The 17,042-nt window shown below is 45.1% G+C and overlaps 1 protein-coding gene across 2 annotated transcripts in view; it reads right to left on the bottom strand.

Moving 5' to 3' along the window:
- LOC132425125 (ubiquitin-conjugating enzyme E2 E1) overlaps window positions 1-12,245 on the bottom strand; it is a 76,396-nt gene extending 64,151 nt beyond the window's left edge. Inside the window, exons 1-4 of one of the 2 annotated variants that reach the window (XM_060011541.1) lie at window positions 12,111-12,245; window positions 11,821-11,906; window positions 10,611-10,795; window positions 6,599-6,649 (exon numbers count right to left, since the gene is read on the bottom strand). In XM_060011541.1, the coding sequence (XP_059867524.1) occupies window positions 6,599-6,649; window positions 10,611-10,762 (203 nt within the window). In that variant the 5' untranslated portion in view covers window positions 10,763-10,795; window positions 11,821-11,906; window positions 12,111-12,245. Of the gene's footprint in view, window positions 1-6,598; window positions 6,650-10,610; window positions 10,796-11,746; window positions 11,907-12,110 lie in introns of those variants that run through there. The other variant, XM_060011540.1, reaches the window with a different exon arrangement.
- Between the last annotated feature and the right edge of the window lie 4,797 nt (window positions 12,246-17,042).

Genomic DNA, 17,042 nt, shown 5'->3' with positions numbered 1-17,042 from the left:
CCACCTCAGATTCAACGCATGGAAACCTAAACACACGAGTGTCACGATGCCTGTGCCTCACTTTCAAATGGTTCCGCAAAAGTAAATATATGGAGATGGGACCGAGGCAAAGCAAATAAGGTGAAACGTGCACGGCTGACGTATCAGGGTGAAGGCTGCTGTTCCCTGCAGTATTCTTTCAACTCTTCTGTGGTTTGGAATTTTTCAAATTTAAAAAGTTGGGGGAAAAAACAGGTAGTATCAGAATCAAAGACAGAAATCATGGCTCATGCCTTTTAGGGAGTTTATAATCTATTTAATTTGTCTAGTCTAAAAGTAGGCTAGGTAGATCTGCGAGTTCAATGACAGATTCGTAATAAGCTCAAACGTATAATCGAAACGCAAGTATTTCCCGAGCGCCTACTGCGCAGCAGCAACATGCTAAGCGTTGTGCGTGGCCAACAAAGCACATTATTACACCTTGTCTACGGCTGCTACTGGCGCCACCACCTTCCCCGACACCCAAAGACCCCTGACTCCTTTCAAGTCCTCCACATGTAAATCAGTGGCCAAGTTCTCTGATTCTACTGCTGTCCACCTCTCTCCCCTCTCCACTTTGCTGGCCACCACCAGTCCCCAACCCAGGCCCACCTGGCCTCCCACCTGGACTACTGCAGCAGCAGCTCCGCGCAGCCCTTGCTCTGTCTCTGTCCAGATGCTCAGCTCTAACTGGGTTACACTTCCAGCTCAAAAGGGTGTCAGCTGTTCTCCGGTATCAGTAAAACACGTTGAAGGCCCCCCGGTGACACTGAGGACGCACGTTTTATCCGTTGGTTCCCCCGCTCTTTCCCGTCCTTGGCTGCAGGTTGATTCCCTGCCGCCCAGCAGCACCCTCTTGCCTTTCCTCTGCGATGCCTTTGCTTGCGCTGGACTCCCCCCACAGGTGTCCCTCACTCTTCCCACCCACTTCTCATCTCCCCCCCTGCTCCAGACACACCCCCCGCACCCGGGTCAGAGTAATATGTCACTCCTCTGAACCTTTAAAATATGTTATCTGCATTTACTAATACTTTCCAAGTAACTTTCGCGCTTCCAAGTACGATCCCAAATCTGTACGGGCATTTCTCACCATGCTTACTAGACAATGAACTCCTTGAAGGCAGTGACTTTTCACGCGTGACAGGCACTCATGGTCTGTGGCAGGAACCTAATGTTAGCATCCTGTACATGAATCCCAAAAACCTGAAGTGTTGCCTCCTAAACTCTAAGCAATTTTCCCTCAAAATACCGATAACATTTTAACAGCAGTATAGTCTTATTTTTTTTTTTTACTTTTTTGGAGTGGTAAAGTATATAACATTTGCCATTTTTAACCATTGGAGAGTGTACAATTCAGTGCCATTAATCACACTGACAACATTGTGCAACGATCACCACTATCTGTTTGCAAAATTTTCATCACCCCAAACAGAAACCCTGTCCCCATTAAGAAATAACTACCCATTCTCCCCTCCCCCTCCCCCGGAAACCTCTCATCTTTCTGTCACTATGAATTTGCCTATTCTAGGTATTTCATGTAAGTGGAGTCATACAATATTTGTCCTTTTGTCTAGCTTATTTTCCCCAGTGTAGTATTTTCAAGTTCATTCATGGTATAGCATGTATCAGAACTTCATTCCGTGGGACTTCCCCTGGTGGTCCCATGGTTAAGACTCCGCGCTTCCACTGCAGGAGGTGTGGGTCCAATACCTGGTCAGGGAACCAAGATCCTGCCTGCCATGCTGTGCGGCCAAAAAAAAAAATCATTCTTTTTAATGGCTGAATAATGTTGCATCATGTGTATAGACCACATTTTGTTTATCCACTCATCTGTCGACGGACACTTGGTTGTTTCCACTTTTTGGCTACTATGAGAAGCTAGGAACACTGACTCAATATTTGTTTGAGTCCCTGTTTTCAATCCTTTTGGGACTACACCTAGGAGTAGAATGCCGGGTCATACAGTAATTTTTTTTTTTTGGCCGCGCCTCTCGGCACGCGGGACCTTAGTTCCCCGACCAGGGATGGAACCCAGTCCCCTGTGGTGGAAGCACGGAGTCCGAACCACTGGACCGCCAAGAAAGTCCCCCTACGGTAATTCTTTTTCACTTTATGAGAAACAGCAGCAGTACAGTTTTACAATCCACACACGTGGTCATTCGGTAAAGCACAACAGCCACAAGAGTTCCTACTCACTTAGGAAACAATTCACTTTTAGACAGATTTCCTTCCTCCCTACCCACTCGGGCCCCAGGTGATGATCTAATTTCAGGAACCTGACCCTGCTCTGGGTGCCACTTTGATCTGTTGCCACGCCAGTCTCCCAGTTCTCACTATTTTTCCACACTACCTTTTGCACACACAGGGAAGCACACTGTAGTAGTAACTCTCCAAATGACAATTATGATGATACTGAACATCATTCAGATGCTGGAAGTCACACTGATATCCTTAAGGCATTAGCAGATGAATGAAAGATACATAAAAGGAAGGACATTTTTTAGCAGGTAAGATGATACAGGGTTTTGTACAGGATGACTTCTGCTGAACCCAATTCTTAAACCCAAACAAGTATACAAAACATGCTAAACTTGGACGAGATGTATAAGCCTTTACTGTTGTGAGAAAAGGATCATCTCTTTTCACTCCAAGGTTAGCAGCCTGGGATTTCTAAACTGACATCTCATGATTATTACCACCAATGCCAGGAGATTTTATAAAACCACAAAATACGACAGTGTAAATTCACAGAAACGATCTGTGCTAACTTGGAGCATCTCTGTGCAAGGGGCAGGATCAGAAGAGGTCATGAGGGGGATCCTTCCACTTTTTACTCCACAACTTCTGCATTTCAAAAACACACATTCTTATATCATAATTGTGTAATGGCCTAAAATTGTATTTAAAATACAAGCAATAAAAGGCAATGTTAGGAAAAAAGATGAGCTATTAAAAAGAGCTAAATGGGCAGTTCCAACAATGTCACCATCTAACACAGTCAGAAAACTCTAATCTCATTTGAACTTTACAATGCTATGAGGTAGGCCAGCCAGGTATTCAGCCCTTTTAATAAATGAGGAAAAGATGGTTGAGAAAAAGCTTCTTAGAGAACTACTTGACATTTTTTTTTAATGCTCTTCATGTGAGCCTTTACATCATCTTTAAAAATGGGCGATTTAGCTGTAAAACTTTAAAACCAACTATATCTGATTACATTCTAGTTCTCCCCCCAAAATAAAAAGCATTGACTTAGTTAGGTTTATATATTTAGGAAACAGAAAAATAATGGTCAAAATGTAATAAAGTAATATAAAAGGAAATCTTACTTTTATTATTCTCCACCATGCTTGAAATGTTTAATGACTTCTTGAAGACACTTTGTCCTAAACAGAACCCCCTCCCAATCTTAAATTTTAGGTTTCGAGGCACTAAGTGAGCATTTACTCATAATTCCAATATATCTATTAAGTGAAATCTGAAGTTTAAAGGACTTGGGCAAAATGTGTCATTTATTATGTGCAGACATACTGCCTACAGACATTTATGGCTACAGGTTAGTTACATAGCTATAACTAGTCAATTAAGCAAAGCGTGAGCCCCAGGCTATAAATAATAGCTACAAAACCGACTGTAGTGGCCCAGAGTTCACCAGCTATCTAAAAGGCATAATTTTACAATCCAATGCTGTAGGAAATCATTACAGTAATTAGGACAGCATTTTTTTCCTAAATGATTAAGAGTCAAAATGCAGGGAAAAAAGCCTAACAACCAAAAGCATGGTACATGAGTTGAGAGACTATTACATCTGTACATATAAATATAACCAAACAGTCCAGAGATACCAAGGAATGTGACTTAAATGGCAATATACAGCAACTTTTAAAATTCACTTAAAATACTTCTGACCTCGTCATTGAATATATTCCACATTTTGTTCTAAAAAAATCTACTCGACATAATATAAAACACTGAGGATTTAACTTGATGTGCTCACACATTATAACTTTTTTAGAAATTGCATTTCACACAAGTTTTGAAGTTCAATAACTTCGAATTCAAATATTTTTGCCAAGTGCTAAAATTACTGAACACATCCAGTACACCTTCAGGAGAAGGCACTCTCCCATTGATTCGCAACAACCAATGGTTTACTGAGAGGTTCCTATATGTCCACTGCTGTATTTTAATAAAGTAATGTGTTTAAATTTAAAACCACACACTGAATACTGACTGAAGAAAGGCAGTTCTACAAAAGCTCAGGGTATAAAACACGTTAATTGAAAGCTAATTATTTAACTCATTCAAAATATAATTTACAATTGGTGAAATTACAACTTCATAAGAACCAAGCTTTCATGTAGAATAACATTAAGTACAAAAAAATGCACACATTCAACAGATCACTTAATTCACATTTTAATTGGAAGCTAACTTCAAAAAGTATCTGCAAATTATCCATTTCCATCTGAAACAATGTACATTAAAACAGTAAATAACTCCATCCTATAAGGTACCAATACAAAACATAAAACCAAACTCACCTAAGTTAGCTGAGTATCGGGGTTACTACATAACATTCTGTCAGTAACGCTAGTAAGCCAACCAAAAGTAGAAACTGCAGTTCATATTACTTAAACAGCTCTACTGAAGAACGTCTTCAGAAAATAAAGCAGTTTTTACTTTTAAAAGTCTACATAACACACGCTTCTCTCGCAAAATAAAAATGCCTGGTGTTCTCTCTGAAATCAGAGATATTTTTTCAAAATGTTTTAAGTATGTCGAAGTTTGTCTCCTCCCCCCCCCCCACCCAATATCCATCCAGTTTGGTGCTTCGCCTGACCCACAGGTGATGGTCAGAGGTTTCACCTTGAAGGGGTAATTAGGAGGGTTTTCCAAGGATAAGAAGTTCTACATGTTCAGCAGCACGTATCTCTCACATGGGAACTCAGCTAAAATGGTATGAAATAAAAGTATACTTATCTGATTTTTTTAAAGTGATTAATTCCATGAAAACCTTCAAATTGCTCACAATTTTAAATTTCATTGCACTTATAAGAAAGCCATTTATGCCTTGATACATGTTATAAGTTTTGAAACCATGCTTTAAAAACTTGATAACTTGACCAGCTAAAGCTGTCTGAACTCACAAGAGACACATGGAAGAGACGTCATACCAGACAGGGGCAATAAGTACACAGCACAGATCTACCACGGGGAAAGCCCATGGATTCAACACAACCAACCAAGGGAAGCTCCAGGCCTCCATCAGAACAACGATGCCACTAAAATGAAAAACGAAACCACCCCAGCCCTAAGCCTGACCCATTTCTCCACTGTTCAGGACAACAGTCTGAAAAGATTCTTAACAGCCATAAGAGAAATCCTCCAGAACGATTAACTGGTTACAAACTATAGTTTAAGAGCATTTCAAACTGAAAATGACTTACTTTCCTTACAAAACAGGGACAAAATTTTACTAAAGAACATCCCACATCTGACCAACATTAAGAACATGTTACCAAAATGGCAGTATTAAAGCTTCCATTTACTCCATCAACCATAGTTTAGAAAGTTCAGTGTTCATAAGCAAAATATTTCATTTCCCTTTTCAATATTCCTGAATATTTCCACAGGCTCCCTTTAAATTCTGTGTAAAGCCACTGAATATTTTCTTGTGGGTAACAAATTCTTCCTCTACCTCTACAAGTTTAGGACACTTCTGAAACCTCACATCCCATTCCAATAACAATCCTGAGAACTGAGAATGAGATTAACTGTTATACTTAATTTTTAAACTATGGGAGTAATAGAATGGAACAATTAATCTCTCTCAAATGGCTCTGTTGTAATTTAAGTCCCTCCTCACTTCACTGCTGATTTAGTAAAATCATCAAGTCTTCCACCTTGACTCAACAGTGACCAAATGGCTATTCTAAATAAAATCAAGTCATCACCAAATCCTTCAGAAGCTGGTATCAAATTGTTTTGAAACTGAAACACACATTATGTATACAGTCTAAATAAAGCAATTTCTAGGAAAAATATCCCCATGGAAGAGTTTAAATCTATACAATAATTTAAGGCAAAACCTTTTTATCAAAGCCACAAATTATGTCCTGAATAGGTCTGCCCAAAGTCCAACAAAATTTATAGAAGTTTGAGGATCCAGTGCTTGATTTAACTCTATGCTCTATCAGCTTAGTAGAGAGCATGAATAACAGATTAAGACAGCAAAGCAATTTTCTAAACTAAAATGTACCTAAGCATCTAAAAGGTTTTACATCATCCTTAATGACCTATCAAAGATCCCTGACCAGGCGATCATACATCTTTGAATTCACTTTACACATACGTACAAGGGTCCACTCCAAATAAATCCACCACTTCTCTTCGACATGAGACTGCATGGTCAGATGCTCATCAAAACGTTATATTCATGTTATTCAATTTCAGCTGTTAACTTTATGTCAGCACCCAAACAAGCATTAACCAAAGAACAGAAGCAAAAGTTTATAATGACGAGAAAAAACACCTAAAAGTTTAAACAGAAAAAAAGGAAAAAAATGTAAAAGGAGCTCACCTGCAGTTGGGTGGAGGGTCTAAAGTGATGTCCGCCAGCTCCTTCTGAATCCTGGAGACAGGAAGCGAAGGGGGGAGAGAGAATCAGGGGTGGGCGGCCGCCCCGCAGGGCAGACAACCCCCCCCCCACCCCGCCGCCGCGGACCGAGCTGCCGGGGAACAGGACCTGCACCCCGCGAGGAAAGAACCGGCCCTCCACCGCCCTGGGTTCGAATCCCGCCTCACGCACTACGGCAGGGCTATTTCTCACCAATTTCCACTTAGGAAATCGTTTTGAAGCTCCTCACTCGCAGCTAGTTTCCGGAATTGTATCACAATGTGGGGGGGGGGGCGAGAGAGCACGTCCCCACCACCACCCCGGAGCCCGCGGTCGCCCCCCCACCCAGCACCTCAGGTTCCCTCCCCCCACAGAGCGCCCTCCATCCCGGGCCGCCGGGCACCTCGGGTGCTCCCACCCCACAGAGCGCCCTCCCCCGGCAACCGGGCACGGGCACCTCGGGTGCTCCCCCACCGCAGAGCGCCCCCCCCAGGCCGTCCGGCACCTCGGGTGCTTCCCCCTTCCCCCCCAGAACGCCCCCCCCAGGCCGCCCGCGTCCCCGGGGACGAAGCCAACATGGCCGCTCCCGGCGAGGCCCGCGGGCGCTGGCTGACCAGCCGCCGCCGTCGGGCTGGGGGCGGCGCGAGCCGCACGGCGGACCCCGGTGGGCCGCCCCGCCCCCGCCGGCGACCCCGCCCCCCTGCCCGCGCGCACGCCGGCCGCGGACGAAGCCTCGGGCCAGGTTTGGGACCCCACAGCTCGCCCGCCGCCTGCCTCCCGGACACCCCGGCCCGCGGCCCGCACAGGTGCACCGGCCGCACGCACCGGCCGCCCTCTCGGCTCACCTGCCCGGCCCTGCTCTAGCCCGGACACCCTCTCACTTCTCTTGGGCCTGCACCCCACACCGGCTCAGAACCCGGGACCCCCACCCAGTTTCCCATCTCCGCAACGGCCCGCGACGCTACAAAGAGCCCATCCCCCACCCCTAGGCCGACGCCACCCGGCAGTTCACACCGAGCCACGGCCTTTGTCTTCAGCTTACCTAGGCGCTTCGAGCATCAATTCCTACGACAAAGTTTGAGGACTTTAAGCCTCCTCCACCTTCTAAATGGAGCCTTCTATTTTTATAACCTTTCCTGCTCCTATCATATAAAGCCCTAAAGGGCTACGTTACAACTTAAAAATCTCACCGAGGCTGCACAGTAGTAAAAAACTAACACACACACACACACACACACACACATACATAAAATCGCAATGGATGCTTTTCTCTTCCCAGAGGTTTTCTGAAGGTAGAAAGACAGGCTGGCTAGATGCAATGAGGAATATAGGTTTCAGAAGACACTGTTCTTTCCATTTATAAGTAAAGAGAAATTTAATTCTGATTGGGGTGCTGATTAGGGAAGTTCTTTCAACTTTCCTATTGAAGGACATTTCCTGTCCCCTACAAATTCTGGTGAACTTTAGAAACGGCTTTGCTCACTACTATCTCTGATACCTACTTAGCTGTGTCCTGCTCAATTCTATTGCTATCAATTATCATTTCAGTTCGGAGACCTTGGCATCCCTGCTGTTTGACTCATTATTGCATGTCAGACTAAAAGTTTGGAACCCTGGCTTCCTGATTCTTTACCTGCATCTACTAGAATAACTGTGTATGTTAAGACCTATGTACACGGGCCAAAATAACCTCCCCCTGAGCACAACTTTTATAAAAACACACATTGACTTCACTTCTCCTTGTCAACCCAACCTCTCCCTATAAAACATTCACTGAAAAGGTAGCTGCTTCTTTAATACCTAAAAAGTATAATGCCAGACAGCTTTGTCCACTTCATCTCTACAACCAACACCCGCACCGTTTCTAGAGTACTGGTAAAAGATTCGTAAGAGTAACCCACACATACATTCCAGAGTCATTCTTGTCCACACCACCCTTGATGGGGGCTTTTCCTTTACGCGTGAACTCAAAACCAACATGCCGTTTCCAACATGCAGTTAAGTAACCTTCCGTCTGCCAATTCAGGTTTCTCTTTCATTCTATCTCCTGGTGTTATGTGCCTTTTCCAATTCTATGGACAACACCCACCTTCCAAATCAACCCATTTCCCAGAGCAGCATCTATAGGGTCCCACTACCATGACTTTTCCCCTTATTCTTTCCTGGATACACTGTCCCTCTCCACTTCTTTACCTTTACCATTAACCATAGCTCTGCTTTGCACTAACAGCCACTCTCTCAGCAAGATTCCCAGGGAGCTAAAGCTGATGTTAACTTTATACATAAAAGTACCGTTGGTAGCTTCCCACCTTTCATTTGTTTTACACCTACCATCTCTTTCTCAAGCATTTCCAAATGAGTTTTTAACCTCCTTAGCATATATGGACAAATTGTGTCTAATGAAAAAAATCCCCTCTGTAATTTGCTAGCACAAAGCAGACTATTTTATATTTGATGCCTGTGCCTTTAATCCCCAAATATATTCATGTACACCAGGGATATGCAGCAAAATATGAAAATACTAATGACCTAAAGCACATATTCTACCTTTAGGTCAGGCCAAAAGCTGCCCCAGCTTGGACGGGGAGCCCAGAAGCTGGGGTGCGGGGGGGGGCGGTGACTAAGGAAAGCCCCATCCAAAGTGGGCAGGGTAGAAGCCAAAATTCTGGGGGAGAACCAGCACAAGGCTAATCAAGGAGAGCCAGTCAGGACTCCTGGGAAGCTGAGACGCAATCAAACTAACCCTCTGAAAATGAGAACAATCTTGCCAAGACATCTTGCCACTTAACTCTACACCTCTACGCTGTTTGCAATAAGCTGAAGTCATTCCTTCAACCTCCTATGGTCAGGTCACCAAAGCACTTTACCAACTTTCCAAATTTCAAGTCAGGGAGAATGACAGGACAAACTTTCAAACTCTGAGAGTTTTGGCTCACTACTCGGTGGAGAGATCTAAAGCCTCATGTTCCATTTTATTTTACATTCTTTAAGACAGATATCTCTCTCTAACCTACCATTTGGATTCCTTACTATCTTTCTGGTTTGCCACTTTAAAGTTTAATGACTGTACACCTGACAGCAGAAGGATTTATGAAAAGGTATGAGGGTTCCCAGGAATCTGCTAGACATTACTTTAAGGGTCATGGGATCAGAGGATACTGCTACTGAAAAAAGATTAAGGTAAAAGGTAGCTTCTTCCAGAGACGTAAGAGGAAGAGAGGAAAGAAAAAGAGCCACTGCTTGAATTCATCTTGAAAACAAAAACCAAAAAACAACTGTACAGCCTAAGAGAAAATAGCATGAAAAAAATGTGAGTTCCCCTGAAATTTGGTAAACTGAAGTTCCGAAAGAGAACAACAAAGAATCCCCCAAATAGCCTAAATAACCATTTTACATCGTTTATTGATTCATCCACTTGCCTCAACTCTCTAAAGCAGAAACATCTCTTTAAATTCCATCCGAAAACATCTATCTCCACCTATTACATGTTTTACTCTGCTAATGTGAGTTAGTTATTCCTCATGCAATTTGTGACACAGATCATATGTGCAACAGGTGAGAAGGAAGTAAAATGGTAATAGAATTCGCTGTGATAGAGCTGTCCGGGCAGGTATTAGTAATAAAGTGGGATGCCAGCCTTGGGGAGGGTCACAGATTAGTGATTATAATAGGACAAGTCATCTGAAATCAGACTTGGGGGTCGCTAATAATACTAACAAGGATTCTTACAAACTGCAGCAAGATATGGGAAAGGCAAGCCACAACAGCTGCATGTGGACCATGATTAAAAGAGAAAACAGAAGAAGCAACAGAGAAAAACCATTAGGGCTTCCAAGGCCCTCTTTTTCCTTTTTAAAAACACATAACCCGTGGGGAGCGTTTAAGCTACCCTCCTTGGAGGCAGACCAAATGCAGCAAGAGGCAGTCCGTTCGGGAAATAGGAAGCCTGCTGGCGTTGGGGGGTGGGGTACGGTACCTCTTGGCGCTGGTGGAGAGGAGTTTGGAGTTTTTGCTCATGCTGACTTTACTCTCCTTCTTCTTGGGGGTGTTTGTTTCTTTCTCGGTTTGCTGGTTGGAGGACGATGATGAGGAGGAGCTGGTGCTGGCCCTCGAATCGTCATCCGACATAGCGAACCCCCCACCCCACCCCGCAAACAGCCCCTGCAGGGGGAGGGAAACAAAACAGAAACACAAAAACCATGCAGCCAGTGTACAGAAGGAACTCGGGCGCTGTCAGGAGGGCTTTGGCCCGGGGTGCACCCGGCCGCCCACCGCCCTCCACTCGCTTTCCAAAGTCTTCAGGCCCATCACGGCTTTTGCAAATCGGACGTTGCTTGTTTATCTCTGGCCCCAACTGGGGGACGCGGTGGGAAAACGGTCGGGGGCGTAGCGAGCAGCCCCTCCCTCGCCCCCCGGGGCTCCCCTCGGGGCAGGGAGGGGAGCAGCCGGCCGAGCGGGGGCGCGGGGCGCCCGGCCGGAGCGGGCAGGGAAGGTCCCGGCGACCGGCCGACCGGCCTCGGGCTGTTTTTTCGGCGGCTTTCCGGGGGTCGCGGGGGACCGGGGGGCCGGGAGCGGAGTTTGGCGAGGTCGGGAAGAGAGGAGGGCCGAGAGGAAGCCGAAAGAGGGTGGGGGGACGGAGACGGGGAGCGGGTGCCCGGGTGGGGGAAGGGAGAGGCCAGCGGGGGGGCCGAGGCGGCGAGGCCCGAAGCCCCCGCCGCGCCCCGACGCCCCTCCGCGCCGCCCGCCCCTCGGCCGTCCGGCTCGGGGCTGCGCGGCCGGGGCGGGGGTCCCGAGCACACGCCCGATCGGCACCCCCGGTGGGGGGGGGACTCGGCCTCCTTGGCGGAGGAATAACAATGAGCCCGTCAGCCCCGGAGGGGTTAATCCCCGCGGGCCCCCGCCCCGGGGGAAAACGGGGCTCCCCCGCCTCCCCTCCCCCGCTCCCGGCCCCCTCGGCGGCCAGCGGGGGGCTCCCGGGGCAGCGCTGACAGTTCGAGCCTCGGCGCCCCCCCGCCCCCGACGCGGGCTGCCCCCGCACCCCATGCGGCCCGGGGTTCCCTGCCCATCCCCCGCGGGCGGGCCCGGCCCCTCTCCGACCCTCCGGCCCCGTACCCGGCGGCGAGGAGTGTCCCCAAGGCCCGGCGGCGCGGCCGGGGGGCGGCTGGCGGCGGGGGGGATCCCCGTACCTCTCTTTGTGTCTGGCTGCTCCGTGCCGCCGCGGCGGCTGCTGCTGCGGCTGCGGCTGGGCCTGGCCACTCGTGTCTCTCTCTCGCTGGGAGAGAAGCGGAAGTGCAGCAACAGCAACTATTAAACAGGCAATGGCTTCCCCCAGCCACACACGCTCGCACACACTCCTCCTCCTCCCCGCCCCTCCCCCACCGGCCCGGTCCCACCCACCCGCGCTCCCCGCCCCCTGGACACCTCCGGCGGGTCGCGAGCAGCGCTCGGGGGACCCCGGGAAGCCCAGCGCCCTCACCACCCGGGACGCCGAGCCAGCGGGCGAGGGCTGTGAATTTCCTCTCAAGTGGTCTGGGGACCCCCGGCTCCTGGGCTGGAGCGGGGAAGCCGTTTCGAGACGGGGGGTGCGGGGGGGCGCCGGGAACTGTATGGAATAGGGCAGTCACGAGAGTCAGTTCTTCCCAAAAGGGCTTCTGGAAGGGGCGGGGATGGCAAATTGGTAAAAAAAAAAAAAAAAAAAAAAAAAATGATGGTAACCTGGTGGCCAGGACTTTGGACTAGAGAATGCCCGGGAACTCCTAAAAAAGTGATCAGCTTAAGGGGGAAATTAGAAATCCTGCAACAGGGTTTCCTGTGGGCTGACCCTGGCTTCTCCCTCTGGCAACTTACCTTCCAGGAGCAGAGGTCGGTTTAGGCACGCCTGTGAGAAAATCCCAAGATAGGAGTTTTCTGCTCAGGCACGTGCAATTTTACGATTGTGGATTCTTCCAGTCACTTTTTATAGAAAGAGGTGGTGTTTTATAAAAGGGATACAAAGGATTTCGTGACAGGTAAAACCAACTGACTGTGACAGCCTCACAAATGCGAGAAATCAATGGGAATTAACCCTCTACTACTGAAGGAGACTGGATTTAGAATTTTTGGTGTCGGAAATTGGATTAAAGTTTGGGGGCCTGCTGTACCTTCTGCAGCGGCGATATAAATGCTATTCAAGTAATCATAATATTTCTATAATAGTCCTAATTCTTCTGAATTGTTCCTTATTTAGTATTTTTACGAAGATTGATTTTTTTAAGATTAAGCCATCAAATTACAATTTAGTTTCTCACTTATTAGTCATTTCAGTTGAAGGGAATTGAAGAGATAGGTGCGGTGTCACACATACTAGGTCTGGTGCTTTCAGCAGCTGTCCAGTCAGATTTCCATGGGCCACTCTAAATTGTCTCATTCAAATTACCATCCTTTTCCATGGCAACAGTGTGGCTTCAGTTACCACAGGACAACACAAGCTATAAAGCCGGTGGCATATCCACTTCTTACTACCACCCACCTCAACCCCTTCTAGCACTCAACAGGAAACTCCAACTTTATTAAGACTCAAAGTAATTGTGCAGACTTCTTGTTCAATCCTTACCAGGAAAGCTGTATCTACCAAGAACTGTCATAGAATCAAGGGGTCCAAAAGCTGAGAAAAACCCGTCATCGTTTCAGCCTCCTACCTCGGAGCAGTCCCTCAGTCACTCAAATGCCTAGAAATTTTGAAAAGATGCCAGGCGTGTGTTTGCTTTCAGGAGTCTTGGTAGAGGATATAAAAATAATAACATTTCCTGTTGTATGTTATTTGAAAACAACGCCCCCAAATCTCCTTAAAACCAGGTTGTATACTTTTTGTACTTCTGATAAAAAAAAAAACATAAATTCGAGATAAAACAATGAGCAAACATGAAAAAAAATAATCTGAAGACAGTTATTAAAATTGAGACTTCCTCTTACGAAAATTTTGGGTTCCTGATACTTTAAAATACATGTCCACACTGTGAGTACAACCAGTAAAAACTCATATATGTATCAAGACGAGAGCTGGCAGAGAATACAGGAGAAGAAGAGGTTTGATTTGCTGATGTGACTGGGATGGTGGATGAATTTTTTCTTTAACTTTGGTTGGCATAAATCATATATGTGGATACTAACTATAATAATACTTTTAAAAAAACTGAACGTAGTATTTTGTGTTGCATTGTTGATGCTTGGATGAGACTGGTCCCTGGGGAAATAAATCATGTAATGGGAGGGCCCCTCCTCTATAGGGAAGCGCTTTCCCAAGCTAGTCTGGAGGGACACTAGCTCTCTTTTGTGTACTAGTCTTTCTTATCTCTAACCCTGGTTAGTGCTTTATGGTTCGGGAATGACCCGCCGAGGGGGAATGATAACCTCAAAATGTTTAGAAAAGAATCCGCTGCTCTCGAAAGACTATTCTTTTATATTCAGATTATTTTACACGTACAGTTGTCTCCGTCATAAAAAAATAATAATTCATTTGTAATCTTCTAGCTCTCTACTTATTAGCTGCAAGGCCTAAGGAGATAAATTGACCCCTCTAAGCCTCCCTTTCCTCAGCTTAAGAAGGGCAATACCTGCGCTGTACTCACTGGTCGGTTGTAAGAAGGATCAAATGTGTATCTATAGTAAAAAGTGGTTTATTAACTGTTACTCAGAGTATTAATAATCCCACCCTTATTTTACTTCTCAGGAATTTTGTTAGGACACGGGGTCTTTATGACTTAGAATTGATGACAATATAGGAAACCTTCTAAGAGAAAGATCGGGTTGAGGAATCACAGGATTTTATTTCCAAGAAGGGGCCTAAGATAGCTTTGAGTTCAGACTCCTTATGTTGCAGATGAAGAAATTAAGGCAAAGGAAGCCACCGTGTCTTGTCCAAGGTCAAGCAGTAAGTCAGTGGCGGAATTGTGACTGTGGCCCATGATGACTTTGCCAGTCCTGGCAATGCTGGGGGACGGGGGTGGTGATGGAAAGAGTCTCAATTACACTGAAGAACAATATATTAAATATAAAAGAATTCTGATAATATTTTAAAGAACATATTAACAATCAAGACAGGTGGGAAATTGGAAAAAAATGGAAGCGAGTGAAGGGAATCACTGAATTTATAACATTGACTTGAATCAATTAATGACCCCTATTGAAGTTCCCTACTCCCCATTCTGAGAATAATCCTTATTATTTCTTTATTTCATATTGACGGGCATATTTTAAGTAGGTAATACATTCTCATGCTATATTATCCTAAAGAAACCAAAGGGTATACCACGACAATATCCCTCGGCCCCTGCCCCCAACGCTGGGGAAGTCAAGTGCGGGCTAATGTGCCCATATACAGTGGCTGCTTTGATAGGAAGGCTCAATCTACATTTAAAAGACGCATTCAGCCACAGAGGCCATGTGGTGCAACACTGTGACGTCCCTGGGCTTTGAAAAAGTGGGCTCCAGTTTTTATTACTGCCTATTCTGGATTCTCAGAATGATCCAATCCTCTTCTTCAAGCCATCTTTACAGTATCAAGTACGTTTAAGTAGAAGCCCTTGAAGATGAAGGTATTGACTGATCCCTAGGAGGTGAAATGACACGGTTGATTCAAAAGAAAGAGACCCCGTCTGACTTTCTAGCACACCTATTTCTGGCTTGTTGCTTACACGGAACTTCAAATATTTCATAAGGGTGACCGTGCTCTTTGGCCAGTTGCACATCCAAAGAATTGCCAAGCAAATTTGTTAATAATATATTAACATTTGTTAATATACATATATGTATTTTTAAGTTACCCTATGGCTGGATAGAAAGGATTTCCTTTTTTGTTTGTTTTTTGTCAAAAGAAAAAAACCTATGTTTGGCATGTAAAAAGAATTTCTGTAAAGCTTTTCTGAAAAGGTGGGTTCACTGTGGATTTCAGTCCACTTGTTTTATTTTATGACGCTCCTTTGCTGAAAAAGCCATTCCTTATACAGAAGGATAAGGAAGGTTTGCAAAGAAGGGTCAATTCGTGAAGCCTAATGAGATCTGGGGCTTTTATTTTCAATTCGGGTCGTTCTTCCACAGGCCTTTTTATCAAAAAGCACTGATCCCTTTGAAGGACCCTAAGCATTGTGTGACTGTATTGGTCCTGAACCTTGCTATCACAGGAAGCTAGGACAGAGCTAAATTATTTTTTCTACCACATGGAGGCATTGAACAGCCATGTGATTTTCACAGTTTACCAAGACTTGATAAGTCTAAAGCTTTCTTGGGCAAGGGCAAAAATGTTGGTTTGATGTCGACAAACCGATAGTGCTTAGTATGAAAGCCTTCTTCTCAGTTTATAATTTAGCATCTCCTCTGAGGGGCCTATCCTCTGAACACACTAGCCTTCAACCTCCTATACGTTTTTGATAACGTAAGGACAGACTGTATTCGAATATACTGTTTGGTTCATTAGTCTCCGAAACCTTTTCTTGAACTGAACACTATTTCAGTTTCCTGAAATTTGGAGGAATAAAATAGTATGGAAAGTTACTTTTATTTCACGCTCTTAAATGTCTATTGTGAAACTTTCTAAAAAAGGATCAACTTCCCCACAGTTCCATGGTGTGGCAAATCTACAATCAAGGATCCAGTTTTGAATCCAAAAGTTACCTCAATAATTACAAGGCCCAGAAGCAGCAAAGATACCCATCTTGACTTGCTAAGCCTGCTTGATGCGTTCTGTCTTTGCAGCAGACGGTACCCATGTCTCAGCCCCAAATCAATTAATCAACAAATATGTATTAACGGCCCTGTGTATGCTAAGCACAGTGCCGGTGCATGGCAGACGTAAAGTCTATGGGGTATCCTCTGGCCTCCAGCAAAGGCCAGGGAAGAAGGGATTATAACTGAACCTAGAACAAGTAGGATTTGAAAAGATGGAGAGGTATCACCAGGGACTGAAATGACATTTAAAAAGATATGGAAAACATCAGGAAGAGTCAAAACATTTTACTTTTAAAATATAAATATACACAAATGATCAAATACAAAATATTTTATTATCAGAAATTAAAAGAGAGAAATTGGCCCTTATTCTTCAAAAGTGTCGCTGGCATGAAAGACAAACACAAGTTGAGGTTCCAGATGAAAGGAGACTAAAGAAACATGAGAACTAAATGTAATATATGATCCTGGAACAGATCCTGTACTGGATGGAAAATGGAAAAGACAATTATAAAGGACATAATTGGGTCCACTGAAAAAATTGGAGTATGGAAGTTAGATTTGATAAAGGTATTGTATCAATGTGAAATTTCCTGAGGTTGACAACTATACTGAGGATATTCTTGTTTTTAGGAGATACCCAGTGAAACATCAAGGGGTAAAGAGGCAGGATGTCTGAAAACTATTGTAATAGCTCAGAAAAACA

The sequence above is a fragment of the Delphinus delphis genome, chromosome 4 (assembly GCF_949987515.2).
Source record: "Delphinus delphis chromosome 4, mDelDel1.2, whole genome shotgun sequence".
In the NCBI taxonomy this organism is placed as follows: Eukaryota; Metazoa; Chordata; class Mammalia; order Artiodactyla; family Delphinidae; genus Delphinus; species Delphinus delphis.
Note: the sequence above shows the minus strand (reverse complement) of the source record. Positions and strands in the feature narration are given on the sequence as shown.